This window comes from Rhincodon typus, chromosome 8, assembly GCF_021869965.1.
Source record: "Rhincodon typus isolate 14 chromosome 8, sRhiTyp1.1, whole genome shotgun sequence".
Taxonomy (NCBI): Eukaryota; Metazoa; Chordata; class Chondrichthyes; order Orectolobiformes; family Rhincodontidae; genus Rhincodon; species Rhincodon typus.
The window spans coordinates 57207784-57228019 of NC_063339.1; the positions used below are offsets into that span (position 1 = coordinate 57207784).

At 39.5% G+C, this 20236-nt stretch overlaps 1 protein-coding gene across 4 annotated transcripts in view; it reads right to left on the reverse strand.

Moving 5' to 3' along the window:
- Positions 1 to 20236, reverse strand: part of g2e3 (G2/M-phase specific E3 ubiquitin protein ligase) — a 77412-nt gene that overhangs the window by 7554 nt on the left and 49622 nt on the right. For all 4 annotated transcript variants that reach the window (XM_048599896.1, XM_048599895.1, XM_048599897.1 and 1 more), the window contains 4 exons: positions 20079 to 20211; positions 13249 to 13565; positions 11276 to 11457; positions 5812 to 5984 (listed from right to left, as the gene is read on the reverse strand). In XM_048599896.1, coding sequence (XP_048455853.1) covers positions 5812 to 5984; positions 11276 to 11457; positions 13249 to 13565; positions 20079 to 20211 — 805 coding nt within the window. The remainder of the gene's footprint in view (positions 1 to 5811; positions 5985 to 11275; positions 11458 to 13248; positions 13566 to 20078; positions 20212 to 20236) is intronic.

A 20236-nucleotide genomic window follows, 5' to 3' on the forward strand; every position in this document is an offset into this window, starting at 1 on the left:
GCTTGGCCTGTGTTCATCCAGCTCTACACCTTGTTATCTCAGATTCTCCAGCATCTGCAGTTCCTACTATCTCGAAGATAGTAAATGCACTGGTTAAGATTTTCCACAATTCCCTAGATTTTAAAACAGCCCTAACAGATTGGAAGTTATGCTACAGTGGTTTCATATTTAACAATTCTTTTTGTGGACTTGAATGTGAAAATGTTTGCATGATAGACTTTTAAAAAAAAAAACAACAACAACAGTGGAACACGTTTTAAACAAAGCAAAGCATTCTTAAAAATTACATGTCTTATGATAATTGCTTGTTTAATGCAGACCCTCTGCATGAGTTAACAATTTTCAGGATATAGCTTCTTCTTTGTAGATTCTTTTCCAGGCCTGGCACACTCATTCTGAAAATCCTCGAGAGTCCAACATAATACTTGGAAGCTCTGGTCCACTCTGAACCCAGACTGTCCTCACAAAGTGCATTTGGAAGATCATTCACCACTGTGCTTCCCAAATAAGCTGTGTTGACCATGATCCCAGAGACATTTGCTTGTACTTGGTGATCAACAACTGCTTTAACCTAATACTAATTAAGTATCTGTCTGTCTATCTCCTTAAATTTATTCAATACTCCATTGTCCACTAGACTCTGGGATAGTAAATTCCACAAATTCATGACCCTTTGGTAGAAGTAATTCTTCCTCGTCTATTTTAAACCTGACACCCCTTAGCCTAAAACTGTGCCCTCTCATTCTAGATTGTCCCATAACAGGAAACATGTGCTTTACTTCTATTTTGTCAATCCGTTTTAGTATCTTGTATATCTCAGAGTTCATTTCATTCTTCTCAACTCCAGCGAGCATAGGCCAAAACTGCTCAATCTCTCCTCATAAGACAAGCTTTTCATCTTTAGAATTAATCTAGTGAACCTCCTCCAATGCAATTACATCCTTCCTCAAGTAAGGGGACCAGAACTGCTGCAATACTCCACCATACAGTCTCACCAATGGGTTGTACATTTGCACCAACATTTCTCTACTTTTTACTCCATTCCTTCAGCAATAAGTGCAAAAATTCCACTTGCCGTCCTTATTATCTGCTGTACCTGCATACTAGTGCTCAGTCATTCATGCACGAGGACACCCAAATCTCTCTGCACTGAACTACTTTGAAGTTTCTCTCCATTTGGATAATCAGTTGCCTTTTTATCCTTCTGAACAAATGGATAATGCCACATTTAACCACGTTAAACTCTATCTGCTAAATTTTGGCCCATTCACCAAACCTATCAATATCTATTTGTGCATTTTTTTTCCCCTCATTGCAGATTACTTTTGCAAACTATTTTAATGTTAAAGAATAAAGACAGCATATGCTGTCCAACATTTAGAAAAATGAGAAGTGAAGTGATCTCATTGAAACATATAGGCTTCTGAAAGGCTTTCACAGCGTAGGGACAGAAGTAGTTTATTGTGGTTAAACAATCTGAAATTGAGTCTGAATCTGAATCTAACTGAATCCGAATTGCAGCACAGCCTCAGGAATGGAGATGAGAAAATTTCTTTTCTGCCATTCTGAACGTTTGGAATAATCCACCCTAGATTGTATAGATGCTCTTTCAAGGAGTATAGTCAAGATGGAGATCAACAGATTTATTTTTTAAAGTGGCAGGGAATTCAAGGGCACAGGGAACAGGCAGGAAAATGGATTAAGGTAAGGATCAATCATGATTATATTGAATGTTGAATGGGATCAAATAGCTGAGTAGTTTATTACTTTTCTATTCCTTGTGTTGGGAAGAGAAAAGTTATGCTGGATTGCATAAAAGTAGTTAGGCTAGAGTATTATATACAGGAGATAGCAAGAACTCATGGAGTCAGAGTCAATACAGTGTAGAGCTGGAGGAACATAGCAGGTCAGGCAGCAGAGGAGCAGGAAAGTCGTTGACAACACTGCTTCCGCCGCAGCCTATGTCACTTCCGCTAACGCTGCTGACCACATCGCTGCTTCCACTTCCGCCCGAGTGGTGCCATACCTACACCCACTCCTGAGACAGTCTCCAACCCCAATCCCAGCTCTACACCTAGCCCCAGTCTCAAGCTCTGCCAGGTATTCACCATCCCCCAGACCTCCCCCTCCCTGAGGAGGGATGGTCAGTCCTCAGCCAAGGACTCACTTTCATTCCCCTGTGCCCACACATCAACAAATTCCATACATGCCTAGATGTCAAACTCTTTCCACTGACTCAGCACCTATTTCTTTGACTGGGACTCTAACCCACTCTCTGCAGACCACTTCTCCCACCTCCAACAAACCCCATCTGGACATCATCCCGAAGCTTCCTACCCTCCCTTGACCTCTTCATTTTCAACTGCCATCACATCAATTGCCTGAATCTCTCCACCCACTCACTCACTCAAACTTCTTCCCAAAGGCACATGCAGCCCCGCACCAACCCCAACCTCACCATCAAACCTGCTGATAAATGGGGGCATGGTGGTGGTATGGCATTGCAGAGGTCAGGCGCCAATTCTCTGACACCTCCTCCAACCGTCCTCTCAATTATGACCCAACCCAATCACCAAACCATCATCTCCCAGACCATCACCTCAGGAGACCTCCCAACCACAGCCTCCAACACCATCGCTCTCCAACTCCACACCGCCCATTTCTATCCCCTTCTCAAAATCCACAAACCAGACAGTCCTGGTCAACCCATTATCTCTGCCTGCTTCTACCCCACTGAACTTATCCCTGCTTACCGCAATTCCATTTTGTCACCATCCCCACCACCACCCTCCCGCCACTGTCCAGGAACTCTCCACTACGTTTGAGACACTACCCATGCCCTCCACCTCCTCTGAAACTTTCAATTCCCCAGCCGCCAACACCTCAGCTTCACCATAGACATCCAGTCCCTGTATACCTGTAACCCCCACACAGATGGCGTAAAAGCCCTTCGCTTCTTCCTCTCCCTCAGGCTCAACCAGTCACCCTCCATCGACACTCTCATCCACTTAACAGAACTTGTCCTTACCCTCAACAACTTTTCCTTTAACTCCTCCCACGTCCTACAAACTAAAGGGGTGGCTATGGGCACCCATATGGGTCCAAGCTATGTCTGCCTCTTCGTAGGATATTTGGAACAGTCCCTCTTCCACTGGCACCATCCCTCATCTCTTCCTCTGCTACATCGATGACTGTATTGGCACTGCCTCATGCTCTCATGAGAAGCTTGAACAGTTCATCAACTTAACACCTTTCACCCCAATCTCAAATTCACCTGGACCATCTCCGATACCTCCCTCCCCTTCCTGGATCTCTCTGTGTCTCCATCTCCGGTAACCGTCTCAGCACCGACATCTATTTCAAACCCAACGACTCCCATTGCTATCTTGACTACACCTCCTGTCACCCACCCTCCTGCAAGAATGTGATTCCATACTCCCAACTCTTTCGCCTCCACTGAATATGCTCCCAAGATGGAGCGTTCCACTCCTGGACATCCCAGATGTCTTCCTAATTCAAGGACTGCAACTTCCTCCTCCAGTGATTCATAATGCCCTCAACTGCATCTTTTGCATTTCCTGCACTTCTGACCTCAAACCTGCTCCCCCTCACAAAAATAAGGTCAGAGTCCCCCCGGTCCTCATATACCACCCCACCAAGCTCTGCATCCAGTGCATCATTGTCCGCCACTTTCACCACCTGCAATCCAACCCCACCACCAAAGAGCTATTTCCCTCTCCACCTCTTTTGTAGGGACCACTCTCTCCGGGACTCCCTTGTCCACTCCATACTCTCCACCAACCCCACTACATCCGGCACTTTTCTCTGCAAACAAAGGAGGTGCTCCATCTGCTCCTACACCTCCCTTCTCACCTTTGTCCAAGGCCCCACACAATCTTTCCAAATCTACAGATTAATCTGTACATCCTAATCTGTATCCATTGCTCCTGATGTGGTCTCCTGTACATCGATGAGACTAAGCACAGACTCAGTGACCGATTTGTGGAGCATCTGCACTCTGCTATAATCAACATCATCTCCCAGTTGACAACCATTTTAACTCCCCCTCCCTCTCCCTGGGTGACATGTCCATCCTGGGCCTCCTCCAATGTCACAATGACACCACACGCAAACTGGAACAGCAGCTCCTCATATTCCACCTCGGGAGCTTACAGCCCAATGGCCTCAACATAGAATTCACCGATTTCAAAATCTCCCCACCCCTCCGCCTCATCTCTTGTCCAATTCTCCCGTTCATCTCCACCTCCTTGACCCGACACAACCTGTCCATCTTCTTTCTCACCTATCCGCCCCACCCTTCCCACTGACCAATCTCCACTACCCCCTACCTGTATCAACCTATCACCATGCTATCTACCTTCCTCCAGCCCAAAAATTTCTGAGTTCCCTCCTCCCTCCCCAGTCTTGATGAGGGGTGTAAACCCAAAACATCAATTTTCATGCTCCTCTGATACTGCCTGGCCTGCTGTGTTCCTCCAGCACTGCATTGGCCCAGTATTATATACAGATCTGGTCACCATATGATAAGAAGTATGTGTTTGTACCAGATAGAATTCAAGGGAGATTTATGAACTATCACAGCAGCAAAATTGTGCCAATACCTGGGTACTGGAGAGCTTTTGAAGTCTTAAGACAGATAGTCCCCAGGATAAGGCAATGGCCTGTAGCATTAGAAAGTATAATATAGGTCATGTCTTAAGAGTCAAAAGAAACAGGTTGAGTACACCACTTAGCCCATTGAGATTACTCTATCATTCAACAAATTCATGGCTGATGAGGCAATAGCTAAAACAAGTTCAAATCTGGCAGGGAAAACATTAAGTTTTTCAATGTCTGAATTTTCCAAATCATAAGAACTAATCTTTATTCTGTACCATTTTTCCATAAAGAATTTTATAAAGATGTATGTTTAAATGTTAAGAGTTTTAAAACAAATGTTAAAAGAAACCAAGAATGGTTAAAAAGCTAATAGCCTCCATTTGAAGCTGAATATACTAAAATGATTCATGAGCCTTCTCAGGAATTATGAAATACATTCTTGTTCACAAGCACTTCATTCAGGCTGGCTAGGGGAGAAGTTCCCTTAGATTAAATGAATGTTCCAGATAGAAAAATCTTGATCAAAGAGAAGAATGATAAAGAGACTAGTATTTAGTTTCCATAGACAAAAAATTGCAGGAAATAATGCCAATGCTTTCCACTGTCAATTCAAAAATGACAATGTATTCTAAAATCCACCCACTAGGGAACGGTTTACAATTGGGAAATGAATATCTTGAATACCTTTTGCTTTGCTATCCATAAGAATATCGTAGAGAAAGCTATGTGATGTAAAAAATAATTCCTAATTACAAATTTAGGAATGTAACATGGAGATTGCAATCTTCACTTTCTAAGGCTTCTTCAACAGCACCTCGTACCTGTGACCTCCATCACCTAAAACCAGACATGCTTGGAACACCTTAACCTACATACCGCCCCAGAATCTCTCACTATCCCAATTTGGCATTGTATCAAACTTTAAATTGTCACTCAATCAAAATCCTGGAAATTTCTACTCAACTGCGCTGTGGGACATTTCCTCAGCATGGACTGCAGTGATTCAAAAAGGTTACTCACCACTACCTCCTAAAAAACCGATTACGAATGGCTCACATCCCAAGAATGAACAATCATAAAAATTTTCAGATTTTCAGCAATTTCCAAAAGCCTAATTATATCATTGAAAGGTAAAACAGGCTGTTGCAGTGATTAAAGCACTTAATGCAAATACAGGATGTAAAGGCAAACCTTTCAAAAGGTGAGCGAACTCGACTGATCACATGGAAGGTCAACATATCCTTCACCAACATTTCTTTATCATCCAATGACCACACTGATCTTAAACATCCAGCAACTGAAAGGTAATCAGCATTTTCCTTGACAGATAATTTCAATTCTTCCAAGGTTGAAGATTCTTTTATCTGGAAAAGGCAAATTATAATATTTAATTATATGTTTTAATTAAAACAGACAGGCCCCCCCACAAACTAGAGTCACAGATTCTTTCTTAAATTTTGAAGCTTGCTGCTATTTCCCATATTTCTTAGTTATTTCACCGTATCAACCTCGTCCTGAATATATTCAACCACTGATCACTCATGGAAATTCTCTAGTCCAGATGGCTGAGATTCACAAACGTCAGGATATGAAGTTTCTCTTCATCTCAGTTCTGAATGACCAATGCCTAATACTGAGAATATGACTTGAATTCTATACTTTAGCCAGGGGAAAACAGCCTCCTCTCAAGTATTTAACTTGTCAAGTCAGAGTTAAACAGCACAGAAGAGGCCTTTTGGCCCATCGAGTATGGGCTGACCTATCTACAATAATTCTACTTGGCCAACAGCATTATGACATTTAAAGTCTTCCTCCACATACTTTTTTTAAAAAAAAAGGTTGAAAGGTTTCCCACCTCTACCACCCTCCCAGGCTGCGCATTCCAGGACACTGAGTGAACATTTTTCCTTAAATCCCCTCTAAACCTCCTGCTTTTCATGTTAAAACTATGCCTCCGTGTTATTGATCTCTCAACTACGGGGAACAGCTGCTTTCCATCACGCTGTCCATGCCCCTCAACCTTATATACGTCTCAATCAGATTCCACACCCCTCAGCCTTCTCTGCTTAAAGAAAACAATACTTGAGCCTATGCAGCCTTTCTTCATAGCTAAAATGCTCCAACTCAGGCAACATCCTGGTAAATCTGCTCTGCATCCACTCCAGTGCAGCCACATCCTTCCTATAGTGTGGCAACCATGACGGCTCAGTACTCCAGTTGTGGCCTGAACAGAGTTTTCTACCTCCCTGGTCTTATAATCTAAGGCACAGCTAATAAAAGCAAGCATTCCATATGTCATCTTAACCACTGTATTAACCCTGTCCCGCCAACTTCAGGTATCTGTGAATAAGCACCCCAAGATCCCACTGTTTCTCCAAGTTTCCTAGTGTCCTGACATTAAGTGAATACTCCCTTGTCTGGTTACTTATTGGTTAAATTCCATCTGCCACTGCTCTGCACATTTTAACAACTCGTATATATATCTTCCCGTTACCCAAGACCTTCTTCCTCTCTAACAACCACTCAGCCAATCTTCATGTTATTTTCAAACGTATGTATCATCTCTTCTCCTCACCTACATTTTCATCTACATTATTCACAGATATTATGAATAATAAAGGACCCAAGCCTCGACCCTGTAGTTCTACAACCACTCTGTGTCTCCTTCCAATAAGGCTCTTAAGAGTTAGATACATTTCAATTTATTCATCTTTCATTCTTCTAGAAACCATATGCCTACTACTACTAGATCTCTCTTCTCATCCAAGCAATTGTTCTTGCGAACCTGTGTTGCTGCCTTTCAAAGGCAAGTGCATCATTAGGTAATGAGACCAAAATTGCACAGTACAGGTATTTCACGTTTTGTTACCGTGAATTGGCTTCAACGCAATCGCTGAATAGTGGATACTGTTTGGATAACACAAACTTTCTACTGCATAGTAAAGCGATTTCCTTATAAATACGATTTTCTATCGTGCGCGATGACACAAGAATGCAACTATTGCGTTATGGGAGAAACGCAATAACTCTAGGTGAGGTGTGAGCAAAGTTCCACATAATTTATTAGAAACCAACCCACTTGCAATAGCTATGTGCAGAAATTCACTTTCCCGATTGTTTACTATGCCTGCATGTTAGCTTTGAGATTTGTGCATGATTCAACTACAAATCAACATTTACTGGTATCTCATGGTTTTTTAAAAACTGTTTTTTTTTAAATATTCTTCTAAGCAAAATGGTTAACTTCACAGTCCCTCACTTCATAATCTGTCACCTTCTTAACCACTGACATACCTTTCCCATGTCCATTCACAGCCTCTTGGTATACATCTCACAACTTACTTTCCCATTCAGCTTTGCTTTTTAGAAGTTTGGCCATATTACACTCTGTCCCTTCATCTTAGCCATTGATCTGGATTGTAAATAGCCGAGGCCGAAGCAACTAATTCTTGTTACAACCCAATAACCTGAAAATGGCCCATTTACTTCTCAAGCCTCTTTTCTGTTACTGACCAATTCCAAATCCATGGTAATATAACTCACCGTCATAAGTCTCATAAGTCCCAAACTTCTCTAACAACATTATATATTTCACTTCATTAAAAATGCCCTTTGAAAATCCAGGTGCACTACATCCATTGAAGGGCTCTTGTGACAGCGGTAGTGCCCCTATTTCTGGACCAGAAGGTCTGGTTCAAGTCCCATCGGTATAGGAGATGCGTCACATCATGTCTAAAAACGTTAATTAAAAATACTTACTACATCTGCTGTTTGTCTCTTGTCCAACCTGCATTATTTCCTTTCACAAACCCATGGGGACACCACCTGATCTCACTTTGATTTCCTTGAGTAACATTCCTTATGTTGCTGATGCATAGGAACACCAAATCACAAATTTGGGGCTACATGACTGTTGGAATTCCTACATGTATAGCAATGTGAGTTTATAAATTGTCCATGGGCTATAGTAATTCAAAATAGTGGCTCACTACCACGTTGTCAAGGGCAATTACTTATGAGTACTAAATGCTGGTCTAAATGAGTACTAAAACCCATAAAATCAAAAAAAAAGTTTGAACAAGTCCATACTAATGTCAGGTCACCTGATATTGTTTTCCTTCTACTTTCTTGAATAGTGGAGTTACATTTATAACCTTCTAATCAACAGATGAATTCTAAGATCTAGGGAATTGTGTAAAATCAAAACCAATGCATTTTTCTCCCTATAGCCACAATTTAAAACCCTAAGGTGATCCAGGGGTTGTTAACCTGTTAGTTTTATTAATTTCTTTAGTACTTCTCTTACAAATATTAGCTATTTCAAGTTCTTCACCCTCATTAGATCTAAACTGAGATTCCCAAAACTAGGCAGAAATGGCAATATTCTCACTGCAGGCTTACAAAATAATTTGAACAGATTTACAAAGAAGCACACACATTATGCAAAGTCCAAACTTACCTAGTATGCAATCTGCATTTTTAGCTTTATTGGCATGCCTTCAACTTATACAAAGTTTTATATTTATAGAACATAGAACAGTACAGCACAGTACAGGTCCTTTGGCCCACGATGTTGTGCCGACCTATTATCCTACTAAGATCAATCTACCCCGAATACCCTACATTTTACTATCCTCCATGTGTTTATCCAAGAGTCGCTTAAAAGTCTCTAAAGTATCTGACCCCACTACCACTGCCGGCAGCGCATTCCACACACCTGCCACTCTTGCACCATTTGTTTCTCACTTTTTAAAGCTTTACTGTTTAACGTACTACTCACTCATTTTTAAAATAGCATCAATTTACTAAAATTAAACTGATCATCATCTGCTCCATCTATTAATCTATTTCCTCTTTGCAACAAAGTACTTGCTACCTATTTGTGCTGTTCGAAATTAAGTCGAGTGTCTGCTGGTTTTTAAAAAAAAAAAGACTTATTTCAACACACGTGGAGCTGTCAGAGATAGCACCTCTTGTCTAAAAAAAACCCCATTAAATATTACTCTGCTTTCTATCAATTAACTTGATTTCCATCTACATGCCTTGTTCCCATTGAAATGGTGTGCCCTTCTTTTACCAATGAAGCAACACTTATACTGTGCCTTGCCAAACACCTTCCGAAAATTCACAACATATTCACTGTTTCTTTGGTCTATATATTCTCTCAAAAGGAGTCTTCTGAATTTTTCTTCCACAACATCTTTGAAAACAAATTCATGCTGGCTGTCTTTAATTAACTTAAATCTTTCCGATTAAGTATTAATTTCAACCTCAAGATGGTCTCCACAAGATTCCACACTACAGTCATTAAGTTGGCTGATCAATAGTTCTACGATTTAATGTTTTTTTTCAATTTTTGAACAGATTCACAAAATGCTAGTCCACAGACAAAAATTGCATAACAAAGGAAATTTAAAGATTGCCTCAATGTTCCAGGTGAATCACATATCTTATCTAATTACTTCGTGACCTTATCTCTTATTCTCACTTACACACTTAGCTGTCTGAAAAGTGAGGCAAATAAACATTTAGAATTCTTTCACCGGCAACAAGATCTTTTACTGCACCTCTAGATTTATCTGATCCTCCCTTTGAGCAGTCTTGAATATGCTGTTAATATTAGTAAGTATTTGTTTCTTTAAAGAGGTTTACTTTATTAGTTGGAACGCAAAGTTCAATTAGCTACCTTTTCAGATTAGTTAAGAAGCCCAAGAAAGACGTTCGTAAAAAAACATAAGTAGTTTTGATTAAAGCCCAATTTACTCATCCACACCAAGTAGACTAATACATACATTTAGTCTCTTTAAGGTTAAGCAGCTGCTCTTTATCCAGGACATTGCACATTTTTAGTGGCAGATTCCCTTCCTGCTTACGGGTGATTACACTTTAGAAATATGCATCTTGAGTCAGCCATTCAGGTGTAAGCCTAATATATACTGTATGGATCAATAACAACGTTCAAATGATGCACAGAGATGGTCATGAATTATTTTGTCTCTTTTCTCCACACATTTTCCATACCACACAATATTCAATACCAAATAGTTGATAGGAATGTTGTTACTCAACTTACTAAGTACACAAGTGTTTTGTGGTTTCTCATTTTATTGCCACCTTTACGTGTAGGAACCAAATAAAGTTAGAAACTGAACAGGGTGTAGTTGTTGACCATTAACATGTTAGCGAGAGATATTTTTCCCTCTGTTGGAGATAAAGGATGTCAGTTGTGCGACTAGAACGCTTTCTACATTTGGGACTACATCTTGCATCACGTATTCTCAGGTAAGCAATAACTCAAGCAACCCATCCTCTTAACATAGTAAAGCTTCCAACCTCAGAGACATCTCTGTTCCTCATTACACAGGAATTCTTGTTTCAATTTCCCACAGAACACATCCTTATAGCTTCTCTGCAAGGAACTACCAGTACGGGCCAAGTAACTAAAAAACTGTGCTGTGCAGTTACAACTATAAGGACTTTTACTTAGTTCACTCCTCACCTTGCACGGTGTTTGCAGCAGATAAGATGACTTGCATTGCTAAAGCAATTCCCCTTGGATTTGACCCCATCTCCTCTTGGCAAAATAAAAGGTGCATTAGCCTAGTACCCCTGAAAATAACAATTAAAAATAGTACAAGTGTCTTTAAGAATTTACCTTTTTAATCTTTTGTGTCACATCAACATGTGTGACGTCTTCCATAGTTGGTTCAGTTACCTCTGGACCATAGGCCAGACAACTAAACAGAGTTCTGGAGAAGAAGTTTGGTGATGGACCACCATGAACTAGTGAGATTGCAATCATCCGTCCTGCTTCATAATACCAATCACACCTAAGAGCTACAAAGGAAATAAATATAAAAAGATGTGTATATAATTTTGAGCTGCAATGACATAGGGCAGCAAGATGGAAAACATGTGAATTCTACATCTATTGGCTTCACATTACAATAATGACTCCACCAAATAGGTATATAGTGGATTCAAAAATATTTGAACCTCCTAATAGCACAAGGTAAAAGAAAAAGGTGCAGGTGGGAGCACTGTCATAATAGGGGATATTCAGACATTTATTTATCATTAAATGATCATTGTTAAGCATCAAGAGGCATTCTGATGTAGCTAAAACTACAGAATTGATCAGGGCTCCCAAATTCTGCTTGGAACACGGCATTTACTACTTCCACAGGTGTTGGCAGAGTTTTGTGCATTTTTGCTCCGTGGAGGCAGCCAGTCACCTAATCAACTGCCCCTACTTAAACCTGAACCTGACATCTCTTTTGTGTGAAATACACAATGTGCAGAATAGACTTGCTCAATGCAAATCTAAACTTTGTAGATTCATTCAGACAGCCAGTGTATCCCTTCAGAGAAATAAAGTGCATTTGGATTTGGTTTAAGACTTGTTTTTTTTTTGGGGGACGTGGAGAGGAAGAGTTTTGATGCCCTTTGGGACTGTTAAAAGTAGGCATGAGTGTGTAAACAGTAAAAAAATCAGTTAAACTAATTGGAACTTCATAATAGACCCATCAAAAATTAAACATCAGGAGCAGCTGTCAAAAGGAGCCAAGGCATTTAAAAGTGTGACCCTTTCTTTAAAAATAAAGTGTCAATGTTAAAAACATGATGCTTACTATTTCACTTTATTGGTATCCAGCCATCCATCAATATAATGGCACTTTCCCATAAGTTTGATTTATAGCTACAAGTGGTTTTGAATGATGATGTGAGACTACGAATTCCTATGAACACTTGTTGCACTTAAATAAAATGTTTCTTGTTAGAAGGCTGAAGTTTCTGGTTTGTGAAGGAATATCCATTAGTACTTTAAAAAAAAAAGAATGAGTATTTTTCTCAAAATAATGAAAACTGCAACACACACCTACTAACTTTATTTCATATCACCTCTGCATGGGTCCAGAGATCTGTTAACAGTAGATACTAGGTAATTGCCATGGTAGATGAAAGGAAAGAATGTTGTGTTGATGAAATGAGTTAGCATAAAGCCTTAAAGACAATGGGGATGGGTACAGGGACATAACTTGGCATGGGGGCCATACTACCATTCCTCATAGGCTCAATGGCATATTTTAGCATGAGAATCAAGGACAAAGGAGTGGATAGAAGGCATGAGGTGGTGTGGTGGGTGGGGTAGGGGAAAGAGGGTGTTTGGCAGGGAGAGCTGGAAGGATTATTCATCTTCCGTTCTTTATTATTACAATGTTGGACAGTACCGGATTCTCATGGCAGGCCTTCTCGCCAACTCTTCTCTATACCAAAGTTCTCCAAAGTTCTTTTGGGATGGTTCATCCCTATTTTCCGTCCAGCTGTCTTTTCCTGGAATTCTATTCTATTCCCTTCTCTAGGAGTTCTAAAGCCATTAGGTATGGAGCATATTCTAAGTAGCATTTCTAATACCTTCTGCTTCTGAAGGAATCTCTCTCGTATTGGACTATACACAAGTTACGGAAAAATGCATGTGTGTAATTTAAGACAATTATCAATTTAACATAGTATTATTTAGCAATGCATCTATCTTTACATATACTACATCAAGATGAAATGCAATTACAAATAAATTGAAAATAGCTATAATTCTAAACTTTTAATATATATAAAAAAAAATCTAACCTCGAGAATTTAGAGTCATGTTCTTTGAGGTAGCAGAGCCTTCAAACAAAAGTGAATGCGCAAGATGATGCATCAGCAAATGAAAAAATTCATGACAGGAATTTCCCAGGTCACCAACAACTTGAGGTTTTCTAGCATCATCTGAAAATTGAATGCAAATTGTGCTGGAGGGGCTGAATGTCTTGCGCCTCATCTCTCTCAGAGCTCCTTCCCAGACATTTGTTCTGTCAACATAAATTCTTGAGATGACATTCAATTTGATTTGTGACCTTAAGTCTTTCAAAATGTCTGTATGGGATTTTGACGTGAATATTTGGCTGTTGAAGAAATAGTTAAAAATAGAGCAATATTTTCTAAATGAGGTTAATGACTGAAAAATATTGAGCAACTCTAATAGTTTGTAATAAAACAAACATGCAACTTTCTAATAATTTTTGTGAACTGCTTTACAATTTTAACAATGGAATCACTCACGTTTGCTTTTCTAACAAGCAACAGCCATTAGGCTAAAACAAACATGGAAAGATTGGTTTTCAAATCAAAATAAACCAAAAATATAAGATACACAGGCCCTCACATTTACGAGGAGGGTGCAGTGAAAACCTGGCAAGCCAAGGACAGGGAAATCTTGCTGAACTTAATGGCAAGAATTAAATTATGATTTTTCTTCCTTATAATTCCCAACTTGCAGCCAGCCAACTTGATAGGATGTTGTCGTTGTGGACCCTTGACAATTAGTAATGAGAGCAAAAGAAGAGTGACCACACATGAAGGAAAGAGCCAAAAAACAGGAGGTGAGGGGTCGAAAAAAACCCACTGTGAGAAGAAAAGGAGATTGGGGGGTGAATTCTTGCTCTTCCTTAGTTAAGAGAATTGTCCACAAAGGAATTTATTTTGTGGAGCTCTCAACTGCCAGCTTCCTCCCTTTAAGTGTCAGATTACTGTGCCCTTGGAAACCGGAGAGATTTCTCTTCAATTTAAATCAGGCTGTGGGAACCTAATTTAAAGAGGTTGGTAAATTGAACACTTGCCTGCTACTGCCAAACAGTTACAGGTACTAATGTGGCAGGTTGGATGCACATTCTCATTTCATGTTTAAAGCCCTTCTCATCATGGGGCTATATTAGTAGAGGATATGACCTAATAAGTTGGAGCAATACTGAAGGTGGCTAAAAATGAACAACTTATAACATTAAACATGCTCTGCAAGTGCATGTTCATGGATACATTTTTCATCTCTCAGGAAATGGAGCGATAAGGGAACTGGCAGGAAAACAGAGTTGAGCAAGGTCATTGGCATGAAAGTAGTGAATGGTGCGTCAGGCTTGAAGGATCACATAGTTATTCCTCCTATTTCTTTAGTTATGTCCAAAGCAATTCACAGGAGCATTCTCAAATAAAATCTGACATCAAGCCACATAAGGAGATATCAGGACTAAATTTGAGTGTTATGCATAGATTAAAGTTTCAGATCAATGCATATAACATGCAGCCAAAGCAAAAAATATTGGGATTAATGCAAGCCACATCAAAAGAACACCATTCAGTTGTTTGCAGGTCTTTACTTAGAATGAATCTATAGTAGTGCCCAGTTCAGATTCACACAAATTTGGTGATGCAGCAGCCTTGGAATATGCTCAAAGGAGAACTTCCAAGCTTAAAGTTATTATGTAGACTTAAACAAGTTTGGTCTGTTTTCTTTGAAATACCGTGGCTTTGAAGGTCATCTAATAGATGTACTTAGAATAAAAGGGCTTAATTATTTTGGTGGGACAGATTGAACCATATCAGGTTTCATGCCTTTAAATTATGTAAGAGTAGTACAAGACTAGATTTCATGTAGGTCTTCCTTTCCTAGAGTAGTGAGTTTCTGGAATATGTTGTCCAGATATTGCACACAAGCCGATTCTCTGTATTGCCACAAAAGGAAACCAAACCAGCATTTCGCTAGAACAGAGAAAAAACATAATCCAGACAAATGAAGATTGAGTTGGCTGGGATTCAGTTACAAATGAAGCAATTTGAACATGAAACAGGGAAATGAAGAAACTTAAACTGGAAAGAGAACAGGAGATTTGAAAATTTGATTTGAAACTCTAAAGGAAAGACAGAAAGACAGAAAGAAAGAAAGAAAGAAAGAAAGAAAGGTTTAGAGAGTAGAAGTAAGGGAAAACCTTGAATTGCAAAAAAAAAAAAGGCATAAGACAGAAAATTTGATTAGTACAGAGAAAGACATTAATTATGTGAACAGGACATAGCAGGCAGATTTGATGAGTCAAGATTTAATTGCTGGTTGTTATTTGGCAAGGAACATTCATGTAACTCCTAAACACTTGTGTGGAAGGAACTGAAACATATTTTGTCTTATTTGAGAAAGTGAAGTTACAGAGCATGAACGCAGATTAATAGAAATCAAAATCCAACCCTGTCGTGTTGGCAAGAATGTCCAGTCTGTTTCTAGAAAACATTGTAGCAGTAAATGGAGTTAGTGACAAGGCAATAGCATTGGTAGAGTTGCGCCATGCTTCTTCAAAATCTACCATCTTAATAGGCGTAGCTCAGAATAAGCAGCTGGCTTTGCCCCCAGTACTGATAAAATTCCCATAGCTCCATGATTCACATTATGTCTATGGAGAGGTGTGCAGCTGGCGGACAAGCTAATATTCTTAGATATCTAAGAGAAATACTCACTGATGGTGGTGGATGCTATATCTTACCCTCCAGATGGTTTGTTGGATGGAAAAATATCTCTGTGGGATGTTAATGAAAGTGATTTACATGTCCTCCTAAAGTTAAATTTACAAAGACACTTAGTAAATGGAGTTATACCATTTTGCTTATTGAAATGGTCTGTATTTTATTGGGAAATGATCTGGCAAGAGATCAGGTATAGACACCTTCAAAAGTTTTCAGCAAAGCCAGTTGTTGTGAGGAACCCAAGGTCCTGCAGGAGGAACATTCTGGACATTTACCAGATTGAGTTGCAACAAGGCCCCAGGCCCTTGGCCTATACAAGATAAGGTGAATTGGGGAAGGCAAATCAAATGTTTGGTTGACAGAGATTTTTGTGAATTTGAATAGGTTTGAAGACCCTAAAGGAAGCATGACTAAATTATTAAGCAGATTACATTTGATTGAGATCCAAAGGCAGATTGTGGCTTGCAGTACTCATTCATGCACTGACATGGAGTCTGTGAAGACGTGAGTATAACCATCTTTTGATTCGGAAGTGCAGAGCTTTTCAGAGACCAGATGAGGATTGAACAGTAAGGCATTAGATGGTTATCCCTTATGGTTACTTCCAGGGAACTCGAGGGATTGCCCATGAAATTCTGATGGTCATTTGGATGATCACAAGGCTCAGGCTAAGGCTATGAGGTGCTTTTATTGGCCAGAGTTGTATGGAGAGGTGGTTAAAATTTTATAATGCATGGCGTACATGTGAGATAGTTGGGAAGACACAACATTGATCAAGCCAGGTTTATTGATAGCAGTTTCAACTTCTGATAAACCATTCGGTGAGGTGCCAGTATTGGATCCAGGCCCAAAGTCAAATCAGGGTATAAATATTCCATACTTGACTAATTGGAGTCTAGAAGCAATAACCTTGAGAAAGTTTATAGCAAGTGTTGCAATTACAATCCATTTTTTTTTTTTTTTAAGTCAAGTATGAGTTACCGAAAGAAATTCAGTCCGACCAGTGATCAAACTTCATGTCACTTTTTAAAAATTCCTTTAGGTTGAACAGTTTGTTCACTGCCAGCATTTATTGCCCATCCAAACAGGAAAGGTGATAGCCTTGTGGTACTATTGCTGAACTGTTAATCCAGAGACCCCGGTAATGCTCTAGGAACAAGAGTTCGAATCCTGCCATGGGAGTTCGTGGAATCTGAATTCAATAAAAATTTGGAATCAAGAGTCCAATGATGACCACGAGTTGATTGTCAGAAAAACCCATCTGGCTCACTGAGATAACAAGGTGTAGAGCTGGATGAACACAGCAGGCCAAGCAGCATCAGAGGAGCAGGAAAGCTGACGTTTCGGGTCTGGACCCTTCTTCAGAAATCTCGCTCACTGATGTCCTTTAGGGAAAGAAACTGCCATCCTAGTCTGGTCTACACATGACTCCAGACCCACAGCAATGTGGGTGACTCTTAACTGCCCTCTGGGCAATTCAGGGTTTGGCAGTAAATGTTAGCCTAGCCAGCAACACCCTCATTCCATGAATGAACTTTAAAAAAAAAAGAGGCAATGTATAACTTAAGAGAGCTGAGGCAGCTTGCTTATCATCCCTAATAGCAGGGTACTCTGAAAAATTATTAGCAGCATAGTAGCCTGCTGATTTGAGAATTATCAGGATGGAGATATAATGTATAACTGTTGTTTATTGTAAGAGATGTGCCAAATGATTCAGCTAGCTTCAGTCCCTTTGAGTTAGTCTATGGATATGAAGTGATAGGACCCCTTAGATTTACTAAGGATAGATCTCGGATACAGAGAAGAAATTAATCTCAGATTGTGTGTCCAAGTTCCAAGAGAGACTTTCAAAAACTTATACAGTAGCTCAGGAACATCTTAAAATTTTCCAGCAAATGAATGAAAACTCAGAATTGAGCAGCTAAGTCTCATACTTACAAACCTGGCGATAAGGTATCAGTTCTGATGCCTGGCTAGCCACTGAAGGCTCGGTGTTATGAACCTTATAATGTTAAAAAGAAACCGAAACAGGTAAACTATGTAATCCATACAATGGATAGAAGAAAAAGAAATCAACAGTTATGTGCTATGTATTTTGAAGAAAAACTATAATTGGAAAGATAATCAGTTAGTGATCATTTTTCAAGGGATTACAGAGGGAGATAGTGATACAAATACACCTGAATGATCAGTTGGAGATGCGGCTCTTAAATAGAACCTCCTATAACAAAACTTAGCAAAGAGGGTGTTGAAGAGGTTAGAGAAGCTATAGCACTAGTTTCCTGAGAAAGGGACATAGCTGAGCTGTTAAAGGAGACCACGAGTCTGCGCGTGTGGACAAACCAAGTTAGACCTTTCTGGCTATTTATAAGGTTTAATCTAAAAACATGCCATACCCAGTGAAAAGAACCCTCAGAGTCAATCCTAGTAAATTCGCCCAGGTCAGAGAGGAGGTTCAATTTGCATTGGATATTGGCATCATTAAACAGAGCTGGAATCTTCAGTTGAACTGGTAGCAAAATCCCATGAGATAGAGGTTGTGCATTGATTATTGCAAAATTAGTGCAGTGACAAAGAATGATTTGCTCTCCAAACCCATGACTTGAGGATTGTATTGATAGAGTTGGGAATTCCGTATTTGTTAGCAAGATTAAATTTGCTTAAAAGGTTATTGGCAAATTCCTCAGACAGATCATGAGACTGCTACTTTTATAACCCCAATGTAGAACCTGTTTTGGTATAAAGTCACGCCATTTGTTTTGAAGAATGCCTCAGAGGTTATTCAACCATGTGATTACAAGATCGAGCAATTGTGTCATACATATTATTGACCTACTGGAACAGTGACAGGTGGGAAGTTCATTTGAAGCATTTAGACTGTCCAACAGAGCTTTAAAACAGGTGAATCCACAATATAATTGGTAAAAAAAAGTGAGTTTGCCAAGGCCAAAGTCAGTCATTTAAGGCTATAATAGGACAGGGTCAAGCAGCGCCTCGAGAAGTTAAAGTTCAGGCAATAATGGCCTATCCTGTATCCAAGATGAAAATGGAATTCTACAATTCCATGATGTGGATTCTAGCAGGTCTTTGTCTCTAACTTCAGTTCAGCAGTCACACCATTGATGAATCCATGGAGGAAAATGTGAATATCAAACCAGACAGTCTTGTCAGACAGCCTTCGAGAAGATAAAGGCCACTTTAGTAAATGAGCACATTTTGACTGTCCTAAACTGTAGTATGTCATTCCAAGCAGCTGTTGCTATCGGTGACATGAGTGTAGAAACAGTATGACTCCAAGACGATGCTGGTATGGAATGATGGGTTAGTTATTCCTCTAATCATAATAAGTTCCAAAGTAATGTTCTCAGCAATTAAAAAAGCAACTTTGAATCTTGTTTTTCTTCTGTGACAATCTGAGGTATTCATAACTAATAACCAAGGTGAAATATTAGTGTCTTCTGACCATAATCCCAAACATCTCAAAACAGGTGTGGTTAAGAATTCAGACTATCCAATTGGAAGTTCAATGCTATAATAATTTATGCCAAAAATTATACACGTTACAGGCAATATGTTCGCTGATGCTCTGTCCAAAGTTTGAAAAGGTCAAGTGATTATAATGAAAAACATAAGGGCACATTAGAAGTACTTAATAAAAGGATTTTCTCGATATACAGCATGCACCTAATTGAATTGAAAAACCACAAGGATCTGTGCAAGTAACAGTCTTGACAAAATTTCCCAGATTGAATATATTGGGAAAAAAGAATCCATAAGCACAGCAGCAAATTCTAATGTACAAGAGAGAGAAAGAATTCTAAAAATAAAAAGAACCTGGAAAGGGAGTAATGGGGATGGCCAAGATTAAAGACATTGAGGTTTTGCTGAAGACCTGGGCATCCATGGCAGAGATAAACAGAGTTGCAAGTGCAAAGATATAGATAGAGATGGACACAGAGCAAATGGAGTTAGAAGGGATAGACAGTGAGGGTCAGAGAAGCAATCATAAATATTTGAGGTTCAGAATTTAAAGAAAAAAATTAGCAACTTGTCTATAGAGACAATTTTGTTTTTAAGCCACAGTGCTAATTACTGCCATAACTTGACAATGAATACATTTTTGCCACACTAACCAGTTTTTGCACTCTTTCCGAGTTTCAGTTGATAATTTACGGCATTTAGAAGGAGAGTGCAGTGATCCTTGATTATCTGCAAATTTCCTTTTCGGTGATTTTCTCTCTTTGCTAAGTCTTTTTCTTAACTTATCTATGGGAAAAATGAAAACAATTTT